Below are 24,749 nucleotides of genomic sequence, written 5' to 3' on the forward strand. Positions count from 1 at the left end.
CTCGAACCCGTGTCCCCTGCATTGGCAGGCAGATTCTCAACCACTGCGCCACAAGGGAAGCCCTCATTTGATTTTTCTGAACCTCATTCTCTAGTGGATTTCTTCGGAAGGAAAAATCATGGGAACAATATTCCCTGAATCCTTACATCTTCATAACAGTTTGCATGTGGCCTTTACACCTGATGTTCAGTTTGGCTAGAAATAAAATCCTGGCCTCATGTTTTCTTTCACTGAATTTCTTAAAAATGTTGCCCTATTGTCTTTCGGCATAAAGCACTGTTGTCAATTAGTCTGATGACCATCTTGTTTTCTTTCCTTTTCAAAAAACTTACTGTTTTTTGCCTAAAAGATTAAGGGATCCTTTTTTGCTTTAGAGTTCAATACACACCTTGATTTAGCTGTTCTCATTTTATTTCCCCATGTACATAGTGAACCCTTTCAATATGTATTTTTAAGTCCTATTTTATTTCCATAAAGTTTTCTTGAATTATAGTTTACAGTATTTTATTATTTTGTTACTTTGGTTTTCATCTTCAGGGACTTCTATTTTATGTATCTTGAACCATTTTTGCCAACCTATATTATTAATATTTTTTTCCAAGTCCTTTTTATTTCTTTTTTAAATTTTTTCCCCCTCTTTTTCATCTTCTATTTCTCTTCAGATATTACTCATGGTTGATTCACTCCTGTTTTCATCTTAACTTAATCTTCATTTCTAGTATTTTTAAATTTCTAGTTCTTGCCTACCTTCTATTTTTTTTCTTTTCAAATCTTTTTCTTTTCAAATCTTCTCACTTTTGTAATTTTTATAAATTTTATTTATGATTTTTCTCACTGCTCTATCACTGTTACTACATTTCTGTTTGATACAGTGTTCATGACTTTTGTGGTTATGTTTCTCTGGAAGGATTTTATTCTACCCTTTTTTCCTCCTTTTTTTATTATACTAACTGGACCTTGTATGAGACTCAACTGAAATCATTTTCTGTTGTTCATGTTTAAATGAGGTGAATTTTCCTATACTCTCAAGATGCGATAGTGGGCCAGGTAGCTTCATGTCTCTAGAGCTTCCTCTTACAATGTTTTTTCACAGAATGTTAATGGCAAGCTAGAAGCCCACCGATAACCCAGGACTCTAACTCCATTTCTAAATACCATCCTTCAAAAAACAAAATGAAACAAAACAAAACAAAAAAACCTAGGGCTCCCTGGAGAAATGGCTGATTTCAGGGCTGAGGCAGGGAAAAGTTTCCTGAACAAGAAACTACTCAAAGAATAATGGGAACATAGCAAAGGACACATTTGCCAGCTTGAAGGGGTGTCCACTGGCCAAATCTAGGACAGTCTGAGCATCAAAATAAATAATGATAGTAAGGATTATAATCCATTGAATAAAATAATACCCATGAGTCTATACTGACATAGATACATAAATACACACATGCATACATGCATACATAAATACATGTGTGTAAATGGTAGAAAAGAGAAAGCTCTTTCTATAGTAGAAAGCCAATTATGAAATGAAGAAGGAATTAGAAAATACCATTTGGTAATCATGAGAATAATAACTGTTTCAGATAAAAATTATCAATGCATGCCAAAAATAGTGGGTGAAGTTTGAAGAGTAATGAGATATTTACATAATATCAAGGTATCTTCCCACAAGATACTTACTAATTAAAAACAGTAAAAGGAATTTTACAGTGGAAAAACTTGGCATATACCAATTTAATCAAGTGATGAAAGTTAATATCACAAGTTAGTTACAGGACAAACCAACAGCATGTGTCTCCTGATATGATGCACCAGAAGGGACACAGCATCACTTCTGCATTTTTCCTACCAAAGTGCACAATCTGAATCTAAGTAAACATCAGACAAACCCAAATTGTGAGATATTCTAAAAAAGAGCCGGCCTGTACTCTTCAAAAACGTCAATGCCAAGAAGGACAAAGAAAGGTTAAGGAAACTAAAAAGATATGACAGCTAAATGCACTGAATCCTGGACAAGGAAAAGACATGAGGAATAATGAACAGTACTCAACCCAGGACATAATGAACATTACTGGGAAAATTGGCCTGTACCTTTCAAAGATGTCAAAGTCATGAAAGTCAAAGAAAGCCTGAGGAACTGTCCCAGATTAAAGGAATCTTAGGAGACATGACAAATGAATGTTAACACATGATCTAGGATTTTCTTTTACTGTAGAAACATTTTACTATAAAAACATTATTGATAAAAACTGAACAAGGTCTACAGATTAAATAACAGTATTATATCAAAGTTAATTTCCTGATTTTATTTTATTGTGTTCATGAATGTCCTTGTTTTTAGAAGTAAAGAGTAAAAGGACATCACATGTACAACTGACTCTCATGGTTCATTAAAAAAGCCGCGTGTGTGAGAGAGAGAGAGAGAGAGAGAGAAAGAGAGAGGGAGGGAGGATAAAGTAAATGTGGTAAAATGCCAACATTTGGGGAAAGTTGGTAGTAAGTCCCCAAGAATTTTCTATAGTATTTTTGCAAATCTGAAGTATTTCTGTAAATCTGAAATTATAAAAAAATAAAAAGTTGAAAGTAAAGCATATAAGGTCTGGAATTTTCTTAAGGTCTGTCTTTCCTTTCTGCACATTTATATGACCCTTCTCTTTCTTTTGTCCTATTGTCTCTGTCCTACTTAATTTGGATTCTACTCCCAGTAGGGCTCTTTCCTGGAAGGGAGCTTCACCTGGTTTATTCTAAGGGTTCACAGGTCCCAGATTGCTTGTAGGTGATAGGAGGGAGGATGATAAAATCAGAAAGAGAATCAATCTGGCCCAAAGTACTCAAAGACAACCAGACCTACAAGTCTCAAACTTAAGAGAGCCTCACAGACCTACAGGATTATAAGCAACAGATGCTTCCTATGAATGTCATAAAAGCCTCAGGCTTAGTGAGCACAGAATATAATTTTTTTAAAGGGAAATATAAATTATTCCTTATAAATACTGTCATTCAAAATGCTAACCCAAAGAAGTTAGGAAGACTTATGTGCTTGGGAAACTGAAAACCTTAAGACTGTGGACAGCCCAAATTTTCCTACAGCGATACCACATCACGCCTTGATACGAAGTATCGCATTACCTTCCGGGGCTTCGAGGGTCTTCTTATTCTGCTCACACCACCCAATGGGGTAGAGGTCAGCCTTCCTGATGTCACACCAGAAGTCTGCTCTCCGGTCCTCCCCGTAGCCATCGTAGCGGAGGAGGAGCAACTGCTCACAGGTGGTAATGATGGTGGCAACCCAGTAGGTTTCAGGATTGGTTTTCACAACCACCTCCAGTTTCATCCCAGGAGCAAATCCATTTTGCAAACGTGTGTCCACCTGAACAGGGAAATGTAATTAACCACCAGAAAAACATCTCAAATGAATACTTCTTTGGCCAACATTCTTTAAGACTTACAATTCTGAAGCACTAAATGCAATAAAATCTTCTCAAGGGAAACCTGAGAAATTCCAATTCTAACTCACAGGAGTGATCCAAACAAAACAGGGACTAGCAATGCTGCTCTGTTCCATCTGACTCTGAAGGAGCTTTAAGAGAACTCAATATTCCACTGAAGCAGTCTATTATGATTACAGAATATGCTTTCTATTAAGTATACAAATCACTGAATGTTCACCATTTTAACAACCTTCAACACATTAAGTTTTCAAGAGTGATTTCTCGATCATTCAAAAGAAAATTTATGAAGCTGGAAAAGGTAAAGGACAAAAATAAGTTATATTGATAATAAATTAGTATAATATGTACCATACAAAGGGAGCCATATTTCCCAGTTTCCCTAAAACAGTCTGTGTTTACACCTGTTATTCTTGAATAATAATAGTGTCTCTTATCTCTCTCAAAAGTGTCCTAGTTTAGATGATAAATTATATGGTCACAAAGTTAGGGGTCTGCAATTCTGGAACTCCTGTATGTGTATACTAAAATTAAATAAATATATTATGGATAATGAGAGCCAGGTTTCTCACTGTGGGAGAAAGAAGTAAAAATAAGAAGAGGGGAATGGGACTTCCCTGGCAGTCCAGTGGTTAAGACTCCACGCTTCCACTGCAGGGGGCATGGGTTCAATCCCTGGTGAGGGAACTAAGATCCTGCATGCCGCACGGCACGGCCAAAAATAATAATAATAATAAAATAGAATAAATTTTTAAAAAGAAGAAGGTAAAAGCAGAATGAATCTTGTGGTGTTGATCTGAAATCAGAGGTATGGATGCCAAAATGACTATGACGACTATGATATCTGCATAATCTCAAAGGTTCTCTCCACAAAATTCTTCTTAGTCACAAAGGGGAAAACAGTAACATTACGGTGAAGAAATCTGGCAGACGCCACCTTAACTAATGGATCAAAGTTAACATCACCAGTCCTAAAACATCAATATCATATACCCTTGATATCATACCAGAAAAGCACATCATTTCTATGACATTCTTGCCAAATGCATAAACTCAAGCTAATCATGAGAAAACCCAAACACAAATTGAGAAACATTCTACAAAATAACTGGTATATGATATGCGCTTCAAAAGTATCCAGGCCATGAAAGACAGAGAATGAGGAACTGTCCCACACTGGAGGAGACGATGGAGACATGACAACTAAGTGCAATGTGGCCATTATAACCACTGGAAAGTGAGGGGGCTCCTGGAAAGGAGAGGCCAGAGAGGGAAAGTCCACATTCTGTGTAAAATTCCTCCCCATTCTAATCACTAACCTGCTGTACTCCTGAAAGGTAATCACTACCCTGAATTATAACACTACAGTTTAACACTGCCTGTGTTTCAGCACTATGTTAGCAAAATTATGCAGTATGAATGTTTTTCTGTGTGGGGCTTCTCTTGCCCAACATTGCTTATGAGATTCATTTGTGCTGTTGCATGTAACAGTACTTTATGTCTTCTCACTCCTGTATAGTATTCCATTATACAAATATGCCATAATTTATCCATTCTAATGCTCCTCATAGTAGGCACTCTGGGCAGGTCACAGTTTTGGAAGACTACTGATAATATTCTCATAATTATATGAATAGTTTTGTATGTCATTTGATGCATACCTACATGGATTCCTATAATAAAAAGACAAATATTTTCCAAAGTGGCTGTACCAATGTACTCTGCCAGTAGTATACAAGAAATTCTTCTGCCTTAACATTCTAACCAACATTACTGTATTTTCTACCTTTTTCATTTTAACCATTTTGAAACACGTATTATATTATCTCACTGTAATTTTAATTTGCATTTTCTGATTATTAATAGAGTTGATAACCTTTTTATTTATTAGCCATTTATATTTCTTCTTCTGGGGAATGCCTAAATTTCTTGCCAATTTTTAATTGAGTCAATATTCTGGATATCAGTTTGTCCATTACTTATATTACAAATATCGCTTTCTTGATGTTTGATAAACAGAAGTTATTAATTTTAATATACTCTGATTCATCAATATTTTTCCTTTAAAAAGTTAATGGTTTTTCTATATTTTTAAACAAACTTTTCCCTATCCGTAAAGGTCATAAGATATATTACTATATTATTTTCTAGAAGCCTTTTATATTGAGAACTAATATCCACCTTGAGTTAATCTCTGTGTGTGGTATTAGGGAGGGGTCAGGTTTTACTTGTTTGAATCAGTTTGTCAATTTCTACTTAAATTTTTTTTTGCTGTTTGACTTGGGTTGCAGTCAACCTACAGATCTGTTTGGGGAGAACTGACATCTTTACAAGAGTGAGTCTTCCAATAGATGAACAGGTATATTCCTTCATTTTTTTTTTTTTTTTAATTTTATTTATGTATTTATTTTTGGCTGTGTTGGGTCTTCGTTTCTGTGTGAGGGCTTTCTTTAGTTGTGGCAAGCGGGGGCCACTCTTCATCGCGGTGCGCGGGCCTCTCACTGTCGCAGCCTCTCTTGTTGCGGAGCACAGGCTCCAGACGCGCAGGCTCAGTAATTGTGGCTCACGGGCCTAGTCACTCTGCGGCATGTGGGATCTTCCCAGACCAGGGCTCGAACCCGTGTCCCCTGCATTGGCAGGCAGACTCTCAACCACTGCGCCACCAGGGAAGCCCCTATTCCTTCATTTTAACTTATATAAATAAAGATTTGAAGTTTCTTTGCAAATATTTCTTACATTTTATTCCTAGCTATTTGATGTTTTTTATGTTATTGTAAATCACATCTTTCAGTTTCCATTTCTGTTTGCGGCTAGTATATAGAAATAATAGGTTTTTTATACCGACCTTGTATCTAAAAATCTTGCTAAAATTACTCATTAATTCTAATAATATAGCTGTAAATTATTTTATTCATCTGCAAATAATGACCTTTTCCCTTCCTTCCTAATTCTTATACATTTTGTTTTTCCTACATTATATTGGCTAGATCCTCCAATACAGTATCAAACAGAAATCATGTTAACCAGCATGATTTTTGTCTTGTTCCATATTAAAAAGAAAGATGTATCATATTACCATTAATAAAGTTTGCTGTAGATTTTTTTATAGATACACTTCATCAAATTAAGGAAATTCCCATCTGTAGTTTGCTAAGAGTTTTATCGTAAGTGGATGTGGAATTTTATCAATAATTTTCTTTATATATTGAGATGATAATGTGATTTTTCTCCTTTATTCTACTACTATGGTGAATTATGCTCATTGATTTTCAAATGTTAAGCCACTTAAGCCATCTTGTATTCCTGGAAAAATCGACTTGTTATTAATGTACTATCCTTTTTAAATATAGCTACATTTAGTTTGGTATTATTTTGTACGCTACTTATGCATTAGTCGTCATGAGTGACATGTCTCTGTAATTTTCCTTTCCTGAAATATTATTAGATTTGGTATCAAGGTTGTGCTGATCTCTAAACAAATTGGTACCCTACAATCAATATGGGATAGAATGATCAGACAGAAAGGAAATAGAAGACTTGAACAAGATTATAAACCAACTAGACCTAACAGACATATAGAGAACACTCCACTCAACAGCAAGAGACACATTCCTCTCAAATGTACATGGAACATTCTCCAGGATAGACCATAATTTTAGGCCAAAAACCAAAAATCATACAAAGTATCTTTTCTAATCACAATGAAATAAAACTGGAACTCAATCACAGAAGGAAAACTAGAAAATTCACAAATACATGGATATGAAACACACTCTTAAATAGACAATAGATCAAAGAAGAAATCACAAGGGAAATTAGAAAATACTTTGAGACAAATTATAACCAAAATACATAAAAATTTATGAGAGGCAGCAAAAGCAGCATTAAGCGGGAAATTTGTAGCCATATATGACTACACTAAAAAAGAAGGAAGATCTCAAATCAACACCCTAACTTTACTTCTTAAGAAACTAGAAAAAGAAGAGCAAATTAAACCCAAAGCTAGCGTAAGGAAGGAAATAATAAAGATTAGAGTAGTGATAAATGAAATAGAGAACAGAAAAACAATACAGGACTTCTGGTTTTCAATTTGACATGTAAGGATTTTTGGATGTTGGAACTCCTGTCCTAAGAAGAAAAAAAACCTCAACAAACTAAAAATCAACAACTCTTCTTAGATCCAGCACAGAATTGAGGTCATAGGGCAAAACTGCTGTGCTCAAAATTAGAGACAGACAGACAGATACAGAGAATTACAACATACTAGACAGAGCAGAAACCTCTGCAGGACTAGAACCAGGGTAGGAAACCTCAAACTGTAATTAATGAATTGCTAGAGGCTCAATATGGACAAGATTGAGAGGTAAAAACTCCATGGGGGCCCAGTCTCAGGGCCGCCCACGGTCTTCTCTGAGTTTGCCCCCCAGGAGTCCTACCAGGTTTTCACAATGAAGATCAGAGAAAAAACTCTCCTAGTACTTCTGGCAGAGGGAAGAATAAAGTAGCATTGTGAAATACATCCGAAGCATTCTGCTCTTCTTAACAAGACTAACCCTCAAGAAAAACTATTTTACTAGGTCCTAACCAACTACAGTTTTACCAGAATTTTTACCAGAGTTTTCCTGATCTAAGGTAAGGGAAATACCCAACTCCAGCCCCCTCTAGCTTCCAAAATAGGGGAAAGGATATGCACAACTCAGGTTCACTAAAACACTGAGACCAAATCACAGGGCTAGAGAATGCTTTTGCTCTCCTCACACCTTACCACCACACATCAAGAGGGCTCCTGTAAAACAGGGGAGACAAAATTAATGACACCAAAGTAAATTTTAGCCTCTGACACCTATAGCTACAACAAGCGGTAAAATCATCCTAACTCCTATCCAGGTAAACATAAAACACTAAAGACCTATTTATTTCTATTCCTTTTACTCAGTATATTATGTCCAGCTTTCAACAAAAACTTAGACAGAGGTACTAAAAGACAAAAAACACAGTTTGAAGAAACAGAGCAGACATTAGAACCAGGCTCAGATACGGCAGAGATGTAACATACCAGGAATTTAAAACAACTGATTAATATGATAAGGGCTCTAAATGAAAAGAGTGGACAGATGGATGATGCAAGAAAAGAGTTAGAAACTCCGAGGAAAAATCAAAATGAAATGGTAGACACCAAAAACACTCTAACAAAAATGAAGAATTCCTTGATGGGCTCAACCACAAGACTGGGGTCAGCCAGGGAAAGAATCTGTGAGCTAGAAAAAATTTCAATGGAAACTTTCAAAACTGAAAAGCAAAGAGAAAAAAGAACGAGAAAGTTGGAAAAGAATACCAAAGAACTGTGGGACAATTATAAAAAGTGTGACATAAGTGTACTATAAATATTGGAAGGAAAAGAGAGAAAGAATAGAAGAAATATTTGAAGCAATAATGACTGAGAATTTCCCAAAATTAACGATACCAAACCACAGATCCAAGAAGCCCAGAGAATACCAAGCAGTATAAATAACACAAAAAAATCTATACCTAGGCATAAGATACTCAAACTGCAGAAAAACAAAGAAAAAACTCTTGAAAGATGACAGAGGAGAAAAAAATACCTTACCTATAAAGAAGCAAGGATAAAAATTACATCAGACTCCTCTTCAGAAAACATTCAAGTAAGAAAATAGTGGAGTGAGATATTTAAATTACTTAAAGAAAAAAGACACCAACTAAGAATTCTGTACTCAGCAAAATAAAGACTTCTCAAACAAAAATTGAGGAACCTTGTCGCCAGTAATATTTCTTGCAAGAAATATTAAAATAAATTCTTCAGGGAATTCCCTGGCAGTCCAGTGGTTAGGACTCCACGCTTTCACTGCCGAGGGCCCAGGTTCAATCCCTGGTCAGGGAACTAAGAACCCGCAAGCCACACGGCGTGGCTGGGAAACTTCATTCATTCATTCATTCATTCCTCAGAAAGAAGGAAAATGATATATGTCAGAAACTAGATCTACATAAAGAGCAATAGAATAAATGAATAAATATATAATAAACATATAAAAGAATCAAGATAAAATCTTATTTTTCTTATTCTTCATATATCTAACAGATAACTGTTCAAACTAATAACAGCAACAAATTATTTGGTGATTATAGCTTATGCGTAAGTGAAACGAATGATAACAATGTTATAAGGCCTGGGAGGGAGTAATTGGGAATACTCTGATATTAGCTACTGGCACTATCCATGAAATGGTACAGTGTTACTTGAAAGAGAACTTGGGTTAGTTGTAAATGTATATTGCAACCACTAAAAAAGTTTTTAAAAGTATAATGATGTGCTAAGTGAAATAAGCCAACATAAGAGGACAAATATTGTATGATTTCACTAAGTGCCAACAGGCAAGTTCACAGAGACAGAAAGTATAATAGAGCTTACTAGGGGCTGGGGGAGGAGAGTGGGAGGAGCCACCCAGGGGAGAAACCCTGAATACAGGGTTTCTGTTGAAGATGATGAAAAAGTTCTGGAAATGGAGAATGTTAGTGGTTGTAAAACATTGAGGAAGAAGTTAATTTTTTTAAAACCTTTAACAATGAAGTGTTTTCAATATGCATCTTTTAATTAATTGCAGTCTACTTACAAATAACACCATACCACTTCATGTGTTGCACAAAGATCTTACAACCATACACTCCCAAATCCTCCCTCCCATCCTTTGTGCTACTATAGTTACATATGCTATAAACACACAATATACTGCTACCATTTTTTTGTTGTTGTTTCAAACTGGTATCTTTTAGAGACACTAAAAATAAGGAAAACAATGAACTTTATATCTAGTTACATCTATGCCATTTCTATTATTTCTTTGTGTGGATCTAAGTTTCTGTCTTATTTCAAATTCCTTCTGCCTTAAGAACTTCCTAATACTTTTTTGTAGATAATGAAACCTCTTAATTTTTGTTTTCCTGAAAAGGTCTATATTTCTCCTCCACTTCTGGAAAAAATTTCTGCTGAGGACAGAATTCTGGGTTGATAGGTTCATTTCTTTCAACACTTTAAAGATCTTACTCCACTGTGTTCTGGTTTGGATAGTTTCCCAAAAAAATTTCACTATAATTCTTATATTTGTTCCTCTATTTGTAATGTGTCTTTTTTACCTCTGGCTGCCTTCAAGATTTTCTCTTTCCCTTTGGATTTCAGCAGTCTGAATATGATGTGTCTGGATGCATTTTATTGTTATTAATTATCCTGTTTTGCATTGCTTGAGCTTCTTTGATCTGTGGTATAGTATCTTTGTTTTCCTTTGGAAAATTGTCTGCCGTTATCCCTTCAAACATCTCTTCCTCACCTCTGCTCTTTTCTCCTTCTGAGATTCCAATTACACACAAATTACATTTTTTTTTCTTTTCAATATTGTCCACAGCTGTTGGGTGTTCTAGTCTGTTTTTTCCCCACTTTTTTCTCTTTATATTTCAGTCTGGGCGATTTCTACTGACTTACCTTCAAGTATACTGATTCCTTCCTCATCTGTGTCAAGTCAACTGATGAGCCTGAAAAAGGCACTCATCTGTTACCACGTTTTTCATTTCTATTAGATTCTTTCTAATAGTTTCCATCTCTGCTGAAATTCTCTTCTGTTCATGCATGTTGTCCACCTATTCTGCTAGAGCCTCTAACATATTAATCATAGTTATTTAAAATTCTCTGACAGTTTAAACATCTGGGTCATAAAGTCTGGTTCTATTGAATGCTTTGCCTCTTGACAGTGTGCTGTTTTTCTCTTCCTTCTTGTGTGTCTCTCATGATTTTTGGTTGAAAGCTAGACATCCTGGGTAGAACAGTCAAGACTGAGACACATAGTATTTACTCACGGAAATGAGCAAGTTTCTTCTTAGGTCTTAAGTTCAAGAGAGAAGGTTAAGTCAATCTAGTTAGGAGTAGAGCTGTGTTTGGGTTTTATTGTTGCTAACAGTTATTCACAGTGCACCATAGGCTTCAGATTCCACTAGCACTGTCTGGTATTTATGCTGTAGGCTCATTTGCTATACGGTTTTTTCCCTCAACATTAGCTGCTCCACCCTCACATTTAGATCTTCTCTTTGTGACTACACCTCTTTTGTAACTACACTTCTCTTTGTGACTGTCTCTCTCTCTCTCTCTCCACACTCTTGCCTCTCCCCCACAAACAGACCTCTACCACCCACAATTTTCTAACTTGGTAGTGGGGGACAAGCATTCTCTGAGATTCAGCCTCAGTCTTGTGAGATTCTGTGTCCCTTGGTCTTGGGGGTGGAAACTTCTCAGTGATCCTAACCTTCCCCCAACGGTAGGGGACTTCTGATGCTCCAGCATGTATTCCTACCCCTCTCCTACCTACATTCCTTCCCCAGTTTGATGCTTTTGTTCTAGAAGACCCAGGTAAAGCTTAGTGCCTTTCCCATAGTGGGGGCTGTTCTCTCCACCAGACATGCACCATGAGGAAGGCTTTTTCACTATCTTACACTCTTCCTCTGTGCAAATGTGGTTTATCTCTAATTCCTTCTTCAGCCCTGTCTTCCCTCTTTCCTTTGTGCCAAACTTGGTCGTGTAAAACTCTTGCCAGTGGCTTGGACATACATTACCATTGCTCTAGAGTTCTGAGTTCTACCAGTTTTGCCCATGATCTGCTAGTCATAGCCATCCCTTCTCAACATCTTCCTATATCCATGCTTGATTTTTACTATATTTGGCAGCCCTTCACCATATACTAATTCAGGTTTATGGTTAGGCCAAGTCCTAATCCAGAGCAAAGCCCTAACTCTCTTCAATTTTATTAAGGCTGAGAGAGGAAGCTGCAGAAGAAAAGTGTGAAGCTAGCAGAGGCTGGTTCATGAGGTTGAAGGAAAAAGGACATTTCTATAACATAAAAGTGCAAGGTGAAGCAGCGAGTGCTGATGTAGAACCTGCAGCAAGTTATCCAGAAGATCTAGCTAAGATAATGGATGGAGGTAGCTACACTAAACAACAGATTTTCAATGTAGATGAAACAGCCTTATCTTGGAAGAAGATGGAAGAAAATGCCATCTAGGACTTCCATAGCCAGAGAAGTCAAAGCCTGGCTTCAAAGCTTCAAAGGACAAGCTGACTCTCTTGTTAGGGGCTAATGCAGCTGGTGAGCTTAAGCTGAAGCCAGTGCTCATTTACCATGAAAAAATCCTAGGGCCTTCAAGAATTATACTGAATCTAACCTGCCTGTGCTCTATAAATGGAAAAACAAAGCCTGGATGACCGCACATCTGTTTACAACATGGTTTACTGCATATTTTAAACCCACTGTTGAAACCTACTGCTCAGGAAAAGATTCCTTTCAAAATAGTACTGCTCACTGACAATGCACCTGGTTACCCAAGAGTTCTGATGGAAATGTACAAGATTAATAATGTTTTCATGCCTGCAAACACAACATCCATTCTGCAGCCTATGGATTAAGAAGTCATTTCAACTTTCAAGTCTGACTACTTAAAAAATACATTTCATGAAGCCATAGCTGCTATAGTGATTCCTCTGATGAATCTAACAATTGAAAGCCTCCTGGAAAGGATTCACCGTTCTAGATGCCTTTAATTACATTTGTGATCCATGGGAAGAGGTCAAAATGAACATTAGCAGGTGTTTGGAAGAACCTGATTCCAACCCTCATGGATGACTTTGAGGGGTTCAGGACTTCAGTGGAGAAAGTAACTGCCAATGGGGTGGAACAGCAAGAAAACTAGAAGTGAAGCCTGAAAATGTGACTGAATTGGTGCAATCTCATGATAAAACCTGAACAAATGAGGAGTTTCTTCTTCTTCTTCCTTTTTTTTTTTTTTTTAATCTTTTGGCCACATCGTGTAGCACGAGGGATCCTAGTTTCCCGACCAGGGATCGAACCCATTCCCCCTGCCTTGGCACCATGGAGTCCTAACCACTGGACCACCAGGGAAGTCCCAGGAGTTTCTTCTCATGGATGAGCTTTCTTGAGATGGAATCTACTCCTGGTGAAGATGCTATGAAGATTGTTGAAATGACAACAAAGGATTTAGAATAGTACATAAACTTAGTTGATAAAGCAGTGGCAGGGCTTGAGAATTGACTCCAATTTTGAAAGAACTTCTACTATGGGTAACATGCTATCAAATAGCATTGCACCTACAGAGAAATCATTCGTAAAAGGAAGAGTCAATCCATGGGGCAAACTTCACTGTTGTCTTTTTTCAAGAAACTGCCACGGCCACCCCAGCCCTTCAGCCACCACCACCCTGACCAGTCAGCAGCATCAACGTCGAGGTAACACCCTCCACCAGTACAAAGATTACAACTGGCTAAAGGCTCAGATGATGACTAGCATTTTTCAGCAATAATGTATTTTTAAATTAAGGTAGGTACTTTTTTTTAGACATAATGCTATTGCACACTTAACAGACTATAGTATAGTTTAAACATACTTTTATATGTACTGGGAAACCACAAAATTCGTGTGACTTGCACTTTATTGCAATACTTGCCTTACTGTGGTGGTCTGGAACTGAACCCACAACAGCTCCAAGGTCTGCCTGTACCAGACTATAAATCATTTTCTTCAACTGAAGAGGTTTTTTTTTTTGACAAAATAAAGGAATATTCATGACTGGTCAAAAAAAGACAAGTTGGCATCGAGTGGCAAAAAATACACAAAACCAAAAGGGTTTTAGAATATGTCAAGTTTTCTTAATAAAAGTGGCAACAGGAGGGAAAAAGAAAAAGCACTCAAATTCTCTCAAGTATTCTACCTTAAAATAACTCTAAACTCTCTAATGATGGTGCAGTGAGTCAAAGAAAAGAAATATAGTAAGTCAAGCAATATAGTCACTGCTCACATGTTTAAAAGACCCGTAGGGAACTGCTGTGGACCCTGTCTCTTCTAGATAGTCTTCCCAGCTCAATTCCACTTCTTCCACTCCAGATCCAGCATCTGGAATTAAAAACAAAACAATACAAAAACAGGTAAGACTCAATTAAAAAAAACTTAAGGTATAAAAACATAAACTTAGTAAACCTAACTTACAACTTACTTCACAAGTTAATTGACTTTTCACACAAAATAACTAAGTATTCTTTTTAAATAGCAGGTTCCCTTAGTGCACTGATTGTCAATGAATCTCAACACCATAGAGTGTGACATGCTGTCTCCTGCTGGGATCTATCTGGGATTCACCTAAATAGATCACATAAGGCTGGTGAGAGTGTAACTACTATAATCGCTTTGGACTGTAATTTAGTATCTAATGCCAAATATCTGAGATCCTTAATAGGCATTTCAAACTTAAATTTTCAATCTGTTCTTCCTTAGTACTCTCCAACTGAGTAAAAGTTACCACTGGTTGATATTTTGACTCAATCCAAAAACTGTAGAGTTACCCTTACTTTCTTCCCTTTCTTTCACATCTCACATCCAATCCATCAGAAAATTCTGGGTACTACGTTTAAAAATATCCCAAATCTAATCACCTTCCACCATTTCTACTGCTATCTCTCTAAGCGCAAGGTCTAACAACAATATCTTTCACCTTTTAATCACACAATAAAATCTAAAATTTGGGAGACTGCAAAGGCCCTATGTGATCTGACCCCTAGTTCCCGACCCTGCTCCTGCATCCCCAACCAGCCTCTTGTTTGCTCACTGCACTCGAGGGACACTGAGTTTCTTGCCACTCCTCTCTAACCATGTTCTTTCCTCAAAGTCTCTGTGTTTGTTATTTCCTCTGCTTAGACTCATTCCCCTGTCATTGACAGCTTTACGTTATTCTAGCCTCTACTCAACACCTCTCCAGAAAAGCCTTCCACCAGAAAGGCCTTCCATCAGTGTGCATCTAAAGTAGAAACCTCCAGCCTCTGCTTTCATTATCTTCACGGCATTCATTCCTACCTGCAAGCATACCATGTCTTTTTATCTTCCCCATTAGACAATAAACTCTGTGAAGACAGGAACTTTGTTTTGGTCACTCCTACATCTCTGTCACAGCAGAGACTCAATACATTTTTGTTGAGTGAGCAAAGATTCAAACACTCCATTGGAATCCAATAATCCCAATTCACATAAGCTCCCTAAGAGCAGGGTTTTGTTCACTGACTATCCCCACTGCCCAAAACAATGCCTGTCACTAGCAAGTCTGTGATAAACAGCTGCTGAATGAGTATACCCTTGGGGAGCCTGTGCTTCACACAAACACAAGGAGGCAAATACAAGGATGCTCACCACAGCACTGTTTCTAACAGCAACAGACAGAAGCAATCAGTAGAAGAAGAGATAAATTATGGCAATCCTACAATGGAGTACTACTACATATAGCAGCTGAAATAAATGAACTATATTGACATATATAAATCTCAAAAAAAATCACATCAAGTAAAAACAGCAGGTGCAGAATGAAAAGTACAAGATACAATTTAGGCTTCAAAACAAAACTGCAATATAATGTTTATAAGTACAGATCAATAACAGTATAAAAAAAGGATGGGAAGAATATACATCGACATTAACAGCGCTACCTTTGGGGATGGAGGGAAGCAAAGAAGATTAGAAGGAAAGTACAAAAGAGCCTTAAACTGTATTATGTTTTATTTCTTTTAAAAAATGAAAAAACACATGAAAACATGTTCAACATCATTAGGGAAATGCAAATCAAAACCACAGTGAGACACCACCTCACACTCATTAGGATGGCTATTATCAAAAAAGCAGAAAATAAGTGTAGGCAAGGCTGTGAGAAATTGGAATCTTTGTGCACTGCTGGTCTCGGAATATAAAATGGTACAGCCACTGTGGAAAAAATTTTGGTGCTTTCTCAAAAAATTAAAAATATAATTACCATATGATCCAGCAATTCCACTTCTGGGTATATACCCAAAAGAACTGATAGCAGGGACTCAAACAGATATCTATACATGAATGTTTATAGCAGCAATATTCACAATAGCCAAAAGGCGGAAGTAACTGACTCAAGTGTCCATCAACAGATGAATGGATAAACAAAATGTGCTATATGCATGCAATGAAATATTATTTAGTCATAAAAAGGAAGGAGGGGCTTCCCTGGTGGTGCAGTGGTTAAGAATACGCCTGCCAATGCAGGGGACACGGGTTCGAGCCCTGGTCCGGGAAGATCCCACGTGCTGCGGAGCAACTAAGCCCGTGCGCCACAACTACTGAGCCTGAGCTCTAGAGCCCATGAGCCACTACTACTGAGCCCACGTGCCACAACTACTGAAGCCCGCATGCCTATAGCCCGTGCTCCGCAACAAGAGAAGCCACCGCAATGAGAAGCACCTGCACCACAGCGAAGAGTAGCCCTTGCTTGCCACAAGTAAAGAAAGCCCTCATGCAGCAATGAAAACCCAATACAGCCAAAAATAAATAAATAAATTTATATATATAAGAAAAACAGCACCACATCTCTGAAAAAAAAGGAAGGAAATTCTGACACAGGCTACAGGCTACAATGTGGATGAACCATGAGAACATTACACTAAATGAAATAAGCCGGCCACAAAAGGTCAAATATTCTATGATTCCACTTACTTGAGGTAGTTAGAGTAGTCAAATTCATAGAGACAGAAAGAAGAATGGTAGTTTCCAAGGACTAGGGGGAGAGGGGAATGGGGAGTTAGTGTTTAATGGGTACAGAGTTTCAGTATGGGAAGATGAAAAAGTTTTGGAGATGGACGGTGGTAATAGTTACACAATAACGTGAATGTATGTAATGCCACTGAACAGTACACTTAAAAATGGCTGAAGTGGTCAATTTTACGTTATGGATACTTTACCACAATTTTAAAAATGAAAACAAATATTGGACAATGTTAATTTATTATTTATTAATTTCTAAATTCTGCATTGTAGGTACGTGGGTGTTTCCTATATTGTTTTCCATTCGTTTCTATGTATTTGAAATTTTTCCCTAGAAATACAACAAACCAACAAAGACTTTATTGGGAGCATTCTGGAAGTATGAGCCAGTAGAAAGTCAACTTCCATCACTAAAACATAACAAGGCTGGACATTCATATTCATGGTCCTTGGCAAGAACCCTAGTCCCTCAAACAGCATGCTGATTTAAAAATAAAAAATAAACAGTAACAACAATAAAAGCAGCGAATGAAAGGACTAAAATCTCTCATTCATCAAAAACTACCTAAAAACTGAGAAGAAACTAGACTAATGATCTGATAGAAAAGTCAGCAAAACACATGAAAAGAGAACTTATTTTATTTTTAATAAATTTATTTTATTTTTGGCTGCATTGGGTCTTCGCTGCTGTGCATAGGCTTTCTCTAGTTTCGGCGAGCAGGGGCTACTCTTCGTTGCGGTGCGTGGGCTTCTCATTGCGGTGCATGGGCTTCTCATTGCGGTGGCTTCTCTTGTTGCGGAGCACAGGCTCTAGGTGTGCGGGCTTCAGTAGTTGCGGCACGCAGGCTCAGTAGTTGTGGCTCGCGGGCTCTAGAGCGCAGGCGCAGTAGTTGTGGCACATGGGCTTAGTTGCTCCATGGCATGTGGGATCTTCCCGGACCAGGGCTTGAACCCATGTCCCCTGCATTGGCAGGCGGATTCTTAACCACTGCGCCACCAGGGAAGTCCTGAGAATTTATTTTTTAAAAATGCAAATAGTCTTTAAACATATGGAAACGTGTGCAAATTTATTCATTTTTTTAAAATGCAAATGGAAACTACATTGAGATATCAGATGGAAAAAATTCCGAAGTCTGACAACACACTCCATGGTGAGGCAGGTAATTAAGCAGGTAAAGCATAACGACATAACCCCGGTGAAAGAACTTGGCAATATCTAGCAAAATTACATACGTATTTACCTTTTGATCCAGCAATCCCACTTCTAGGAATCTATCCCAAAGATATGCTGGCAAAAATACAAAAAGACATATGTACAAAACTATTCATTGCAGTACTATATGTAATACCAAGACTGGAAACAACCCAAATGTCCATCAATAAGGAACAGGGTGAATAAAATACGGTATATACATCCAGTACTATACATCTGTAAAAAAGAATGAGAATGATTTCCACATACTGATGTGGAATAATCTTCAGTATACACTAAGTGAAACAGCAAAACACAGAGCAGTTTTCATTGTAGCTCTCGTTTTTGTATAAGGTGAGAGAGAGATGAATATATATGTAAATGCTCACACATATCTTTTTATATTTTAAAACATGAAAAATAGAATAAAAAGTAATAAAACTTGTTATATATATGGAGAAGAATAAAAAGGATGAATACTATCAGGTTGAAAGTGGGAATGTTGTTATATAATTTTGACTTTGTAACTATGTATATACTTACACAATTTAGAAACATTTAAATTAAAAATTCTAAAAACTGAAAATGAACTTAAACAAATATGCCTAACTGTTGGTGTCAAAACCGCAAAGAAAACAGGATCCCTTTAAGTCATTAATAAAATACAAAATTTTGACTGCAAACCCAAGTGGAATATATCTAAAGGCAAAACCATAAAGAAATCTTAAACTATACACTATTATCCTACTGATATTTGGAAGGCTGGTATTGTTATTGTGAAAAAATTATATGAATATTATAGGATAAAAACAAATAAGTGATACTAAAGACATTACAAAACAACACATTTCTAAAAGAAAAGAGACACGAATATAAAATCAAAGAAATAAAAACCCTGTAATTTTAAATTAAAATTGTAAATATCAGATGAAGCCATCTGATTTTCTTTTCTCTTCAAAAGACGTGTATTTCCTAGCTATGTCTAAGGATAAGACCTAGAAGAAATGGCAATCTGCTATCAATGAGCACCCCAGCACCTGGACTGTAGACTGTAAATATCATATCCACTTTAAAAAAAAAGAACTCCTCCGAGAAATGGCAGATTGCAAGCTTGGGGCAGGAAACGTGCAAGAGGGACCTTGGAATCTTATTATGCCAGAAAGCAAGGACTATAACTATCAAAGATATATGACGTCACATCCAAAGAACACAGGAACCAATCTGAAAGAACTCTCATTGGTCTAGAATGAGGCAATTTGATCATCAAATGAATGATGACAGCAATGGATTCAAATTCATATATAAAATATATATGTAATGTATATACGATATGAGTTAATAATAACACTTAAAAGAAAACAAATCAACTTCCTAAATAGCGGAGTGAGTACCTCAGTGAACCCACTCTTCCAGAAAAGCAGCAAAAATACTGGCTAAACAATGAAAATTGACCATTTCAAAGTTCTGAAATTAACTGAAGGCACAGAACAAACTGAAAAGCATCTATTAAGACAAGTTACAGAACCTCTGTTAGAATAGTGGGATTGTGGCTCTTAAGTTGGAGCTATTCCCATCTTTCATTCCTCCCCAGCTCAAGACAGAAATTTTAGAACTGAAAATACAATAACCAAAAAACAAAACAAAACAAACTCCTCTATAGATAAGCTCTACAGCAGAATGAGGAGGACAGGGAAAAAAACACCAAAATTAAAGAGCAATAAAAAACACCCAATTTCAACACCGGAGAGAAAAAAAAATGAAGAGAGCCTCACAGAGCTGTGCGACAATAGCAACAGATCTAATAAAAGTGTCTTCAGTGTCCCAAAAGAAGAGAAAGAGAACAGGGCAGAAAAAGTCCTAGAAGAAATAATGGCTGAAAATGTTCCAAATTTGTCAAAAGACGTAAGCCTATAGTTTTAAGGTGAGAAAACTCCCAACAAGATAAACCCAAGGAAATCTGTGCACAGATACACAGAGTCAAACTGCTGAAAACTAGAGACAAAAAATCCTGAAAGCAGCAAGAGAAACAATACCTCTTTTAAGGGGAGTGGTGGGAGACAGAATTCCAATGACAGGAAATTTTTCATCAGAAAGGGAGGCCAGAAGGCACAATATTTTTCAGGAGATGAAGAAAAGAACTTTCAACTCAGAATTCTATATTTAGCAAAAACAGCCTTTAATAATGAGTGGCAAAATTAAGATATTCTCAGATGAAGGGAAACTAATGAATTCTATCACCAAGAGACCTACCCTAACAAAATGGCTAAAGGAAATTCTATAAACAGAAATGAAATGACAGAGAAGGAATCTTGGAAAATCAGGAAGGAATAAAGAACAATGAAAAGAGTAAAAATACTGGAAAACATACATTTTCCTTCTCCTCTTGAATTTTCTAAATTATATTTGACAGTTGAAGCAAAACTTTTAACAATATCTGATGTGGTTCTCAAAACATGTAGATGAATATTTAAGACAAGTTTATTATAAATAAGAGTAGGTAAAGAGACATAAAAATAGGTAAAATTTTTACACTTCACTCAAATTAACAAAATGATAAAACCAGCAGAGTGTGATAAGTATATATAATGTAATACCTAGAGCAACCACTAAAAAGCTATACAAAGAGAAACACTCAAGAACAGTGTACAGACAAATCAAAATGAAATTCTAAAAAAAAGTTCAAGTAACCCACAGGAAGGCAGGAAAAGATAGGAACAAAAAAACAGAGAAAACAGGGCTTCCCTGGTGGCACAGTGGTTAAGAATCTGCCTGCCAATGCAGGGGACGTGGGTTCAAGCCCTGGTCCGGGAAGATCCCACATGCCGTGGAGCAACTAAGCCCGTGTGCCACAACTGCTGAGCCTGTGGTCTAGAGCTCGCAAGCCACAACTACTGAACCCTCAAGCCACAATTACTGAAGCCCGTGTGACTAGAGCCTGTGCTCCGCAACAAGAGAAGCCACCACAATGAGAAGCCCGCGCACCGCAACGAAGAGCAGCCCCCGCTCGCAGCACCTAGAGAAAGCCTGTGGGCACCAACGAACACCCAACGCAGCTAAAAATAAATAAATAAATAAATAAATGTATTAAAAAAACAGAGAAAACAAATGGACAAAAATGGCAGACGTGAGCCCTAACATATCAATAATTACATTAAGTGTAAATGGTCTACACCAATTACAAGACTGAAAAAAATATTTTTTAATGACTACATGCTGTTACAAGAAACTTACTCCAAATATAACGATTTACACAGGTTGAAAGTGAAAGGATGAGAGACTTCCCTGGTGGCGCAGAGGTTAAGAATCCGCCTGCCAATGCAGGGGACACAGGTTTGATCCCTGGGCCAGGAAGACCCCACATGCCGTGGAGCAACTAAGCCCATGGGCCACAACTACTGAGCCACACGCCGAAACTACTAAAGCCAGTCTGTGCGCTCTAGGGCCTGCATGTCTCAACTACCGAGCTGCGTGCTGCAACTACTGAAGCCCACGTGACTAGAGCCTGTGCGTCTCAACAAGAGAAGTCACAGCAATGAGAAGCCCACACACCGCAACGAAGAGTAGCCCCTGCTCGCCACAACTAGAGAAAGCCTGCGCACAGCAACAAAGACCCAGTGCAGCCAAAAATAAATAAAATTAAAAAAAAAAAAGAAAGTGAAAGGATGAAAAGGATATACCATGCAAACATTAATAAAAAGAAAGTAGGAATAGGTAAATCTGTAGAGACAGAAAGTAGACATGGTTGCCAGAGGGTAGATTAAGCAAGAAATGACTGCTAATGGTTTCTTCTGAGGAGTGATGAAAACGTTCTGGAATTAGGTAGTAGTGTTGGTCACACAACTTTGTGTATATACTAAAAACCACTGAACTGTATGTATACTCTCAAAGTGTAAATTTTATAGTATGTGAATTATATCTTAAAAAAAAGAAAAATATTTCAATAAAGATGTTTTCAGGAAACCTCTATAGTTAAAAAAATTATTAAAAGCAAACAAACAGTATGATTAATAAATGAGCCAAAAATACGAAGACATGGTACTGAAGGGGATACAGGGATGGCAAGTAAGCACCTGTTCAACATCACCTGCATCACCTGTTCAACATCATTTGCATTCAGCCAATAGGGGAAAGAAAATTAAGACCAGGATGAGCTATCATTACACATCTATCAGCATGACTTAAATAAAAATAGTGACAATACCAGACGGCTGTGAGGATGTGAAGAAATCAGATCTCACATACTGCTGCTAAGAATGCATAATGGTACAGCCACTCTGGAAAGTAGGTGTGCTCCTCGGCATTTATCCCAGAAAAACGAAATTTTATGTATATGATTGTTTATAGCAGCTTTATTCATAAAAACCAAAAACTAGAAGCAACCAAAATGTACTGCAACAGATGAACGGTTAACCAAACTGCAGTATATCCACGGAATACTACCAAGCAATAAAAGGGAACAGACTACTGATACATTCAAGAATTTGGATGGATCTCAGGGGCATTATTTTCAGTGAAAAAAGCCCATCTCAAAAAGTCACATACTGTGTGGTTCTATTTATGTAACATTCTGGAAATGACAAAATTATAGAGATGAAGAACAGATTAATGGTTACCTGGGGTTAGGGAATATTGGGGAAGAGGAGTAGGTGTAACTATGAAGGGGCAGTACAAAGGAGCTCTGTGTGGTGATGGAATAGTTCTGTATCTTGACTGAGGTGGTGGTTACAGGAATCTACACATGATAAAATGACAGAACTACATACATTTTATACATAGATCAATTTCCTAGCTTTTATATTGTACTATACTTAAATGAGATGTAACTTACAGTAGAAACTGGGTGAATGGTACATGAGAACTGTCAGTATTTTTGCAAGCTCCTATGAATTGATAATTACCTCAAAAGAACCTAACTTTCTTTTTTTTTTAATGAAGTCTGCTCGTAAAAGTTATTTACTTTTTCAACAAACATGCTGAGTACCCCCCCCCCAACTCAGTGCCAGGTTCTCTGCCAGGTACAAAGAAAGACAACTCATGTCTTCAAAGAGCTTCCCATTTAGTGGTAGAAAGATAAGCCAGACAACATAACACAGGTAAGTAATGGAATTCTGCACTCTGAAGAATGGATTTTGCTCAGCAAAACCAATACCTGCATCAATCTGCTGCTCCCCGTTCATTTCCACAGCACATGGGTGATCTCCTCCCCACACAGAGGACAGGCCTTATAGTTATGCTACAATCTGAAGATTACTTGCAGTTCTCAAGCATCTGTTCAATGGGCATCCAAGGGTCCAAATGAAAGTGCTGAAAAATCAAAAAGAACACATTAACAGGCTGCAGCCCAGTGTTTATTCAGTCATAAGACATGACACTCGGGTGGGCTGAAAGGGCAGATAAAACAAAAATACACTGGCAGAATAGATGGAATTAGAGAAAAAAAATTTGACACCTTTTCTAATTTTGAAGACTGTGTGTGTGTGTGTGTAGAGAGAAAGAGCTATCAAGATCTTGATATCTAAAAATCACAACAAATAAACATATATATGAATCACTACCCCTTCAACTTAGATTATAATACTGAGCACCACTATCCACAAAAACTCTAATTCCTAATGAAATCCTGGGGGGAAAAGTTAGCTTTCAATGCCCTGTCTTAACCAGTAAATAAGATTCAGGATACGACATATTATTTTATCTAGTTTTCCATTTCATTTACCTAGAATATTATGCAGAACCAAGAAGTATCAACTATATTTGTCTACAATTACACTTATAAAGAGAGCTCAATCCCTCCAAAATAACCTCTGAAACCATTTATTCTTTTTTAAAAAGGCTTTATTGGGATATAATTCACATGCCAAAATTTCCCATTTTAAGTGTACAATTCAATAATTTTCAATAAATTTACAGAGTTGTATAACCATCACTATAATCCAATTCTAGAATATTTCCATCACCCTGGAAAGAAACTTCATTCCCCACTTGCAGTTCTTCTCCATTCCATCCCTAGCCTCAGGCAACCACTAATCTGCTTTTGCCTCTAGAGATTTTGCCTCTTCTGGACATTTCACACAAATGAAATTATACAACATGTGGTCTTTTGCACCTGACTTCTTTCACTCAGCATGTTTTTGAGGCCCATCCATGCTGCAGCATGGATGAATCTATTTATTCTTGCTTTACATACATGTAAAACAATCTAAGATACTGCCTTTATATATGCCTAACAGATTAGAAAGAGTAAATGCAAGGGGGAAAAGGAGCTGCTGCAGGAAGGTGTGATGTGAACTAACCTCAAGGGCAACAATGAAGAAAACTATAAAGGTGGAATAGGAACTCAACAGCCACAGCTGCCTGGGTGATACCTACAAGAGCAAACAACTCTGAACCTCTCAAAAAGATTCTGATTCTGTATTAGATCCCCAGTAATAGATCATCATAAAAATCTTTTAAACACTAAGAAAAAATTAGTTTAAATTTTAACATACTCTTTGA

At 37.1% G+C, this 24,749-nt stretch overlaps 1 protein-coding gene across 2 annotated transcripts in view; it reads right to left on the reverse strand.

Annotated features, from left to right (window-relative positions):
• SFMBT1 (Scm like with four mbt domains 1) overlaps window positions 1-24,749 on the reverse strand; it is a 131,835-nt gene that overhangs the window by 34,957 nt on the left and 72,129 nt on the right. For both annotated transcript variants that reach the window (XM_036869199.1, XM_036869198.1), the window contains exons 2-4: window positions 23,404-23,558; window positions 14,313-14,407; window positions 3,127-3,367 (exon numbers count right to left, since the gene is read on the reverse strand). In XM_036869199.1, coding sequence (XP_036725094.1) covers window positions 3,127-3,367; window positions 14,313-14,407; window positions 23,404-23,431 — 364 coding nt within the window. In that variant the 5' untranslated portion in view covers window positions 23,432-23,558. The remainder of the gene's footprint in view (window positions 1-3,126; window positions 3,368-14,312; window positions 14,408-23,403; window positions 23,559-24,749) is intronic.

This window comes from Balaenoptera musculus, chromosome 11 (assembly GCF_009873245.2).
Source record: "Balaenoptera musculus isolate JJ_BM4_2016_0621 chromosome 11, mBalMus1.pri.v3, whole genome shotgun sequence".
In the NCBI taxonomy this organism is placed as follows: Eukaryota; Metazoa; Chordata; class Mammalia; order Artiodactyla; family Balaenopteridae; genus Balaenoptera; species Balaenoptera musculus.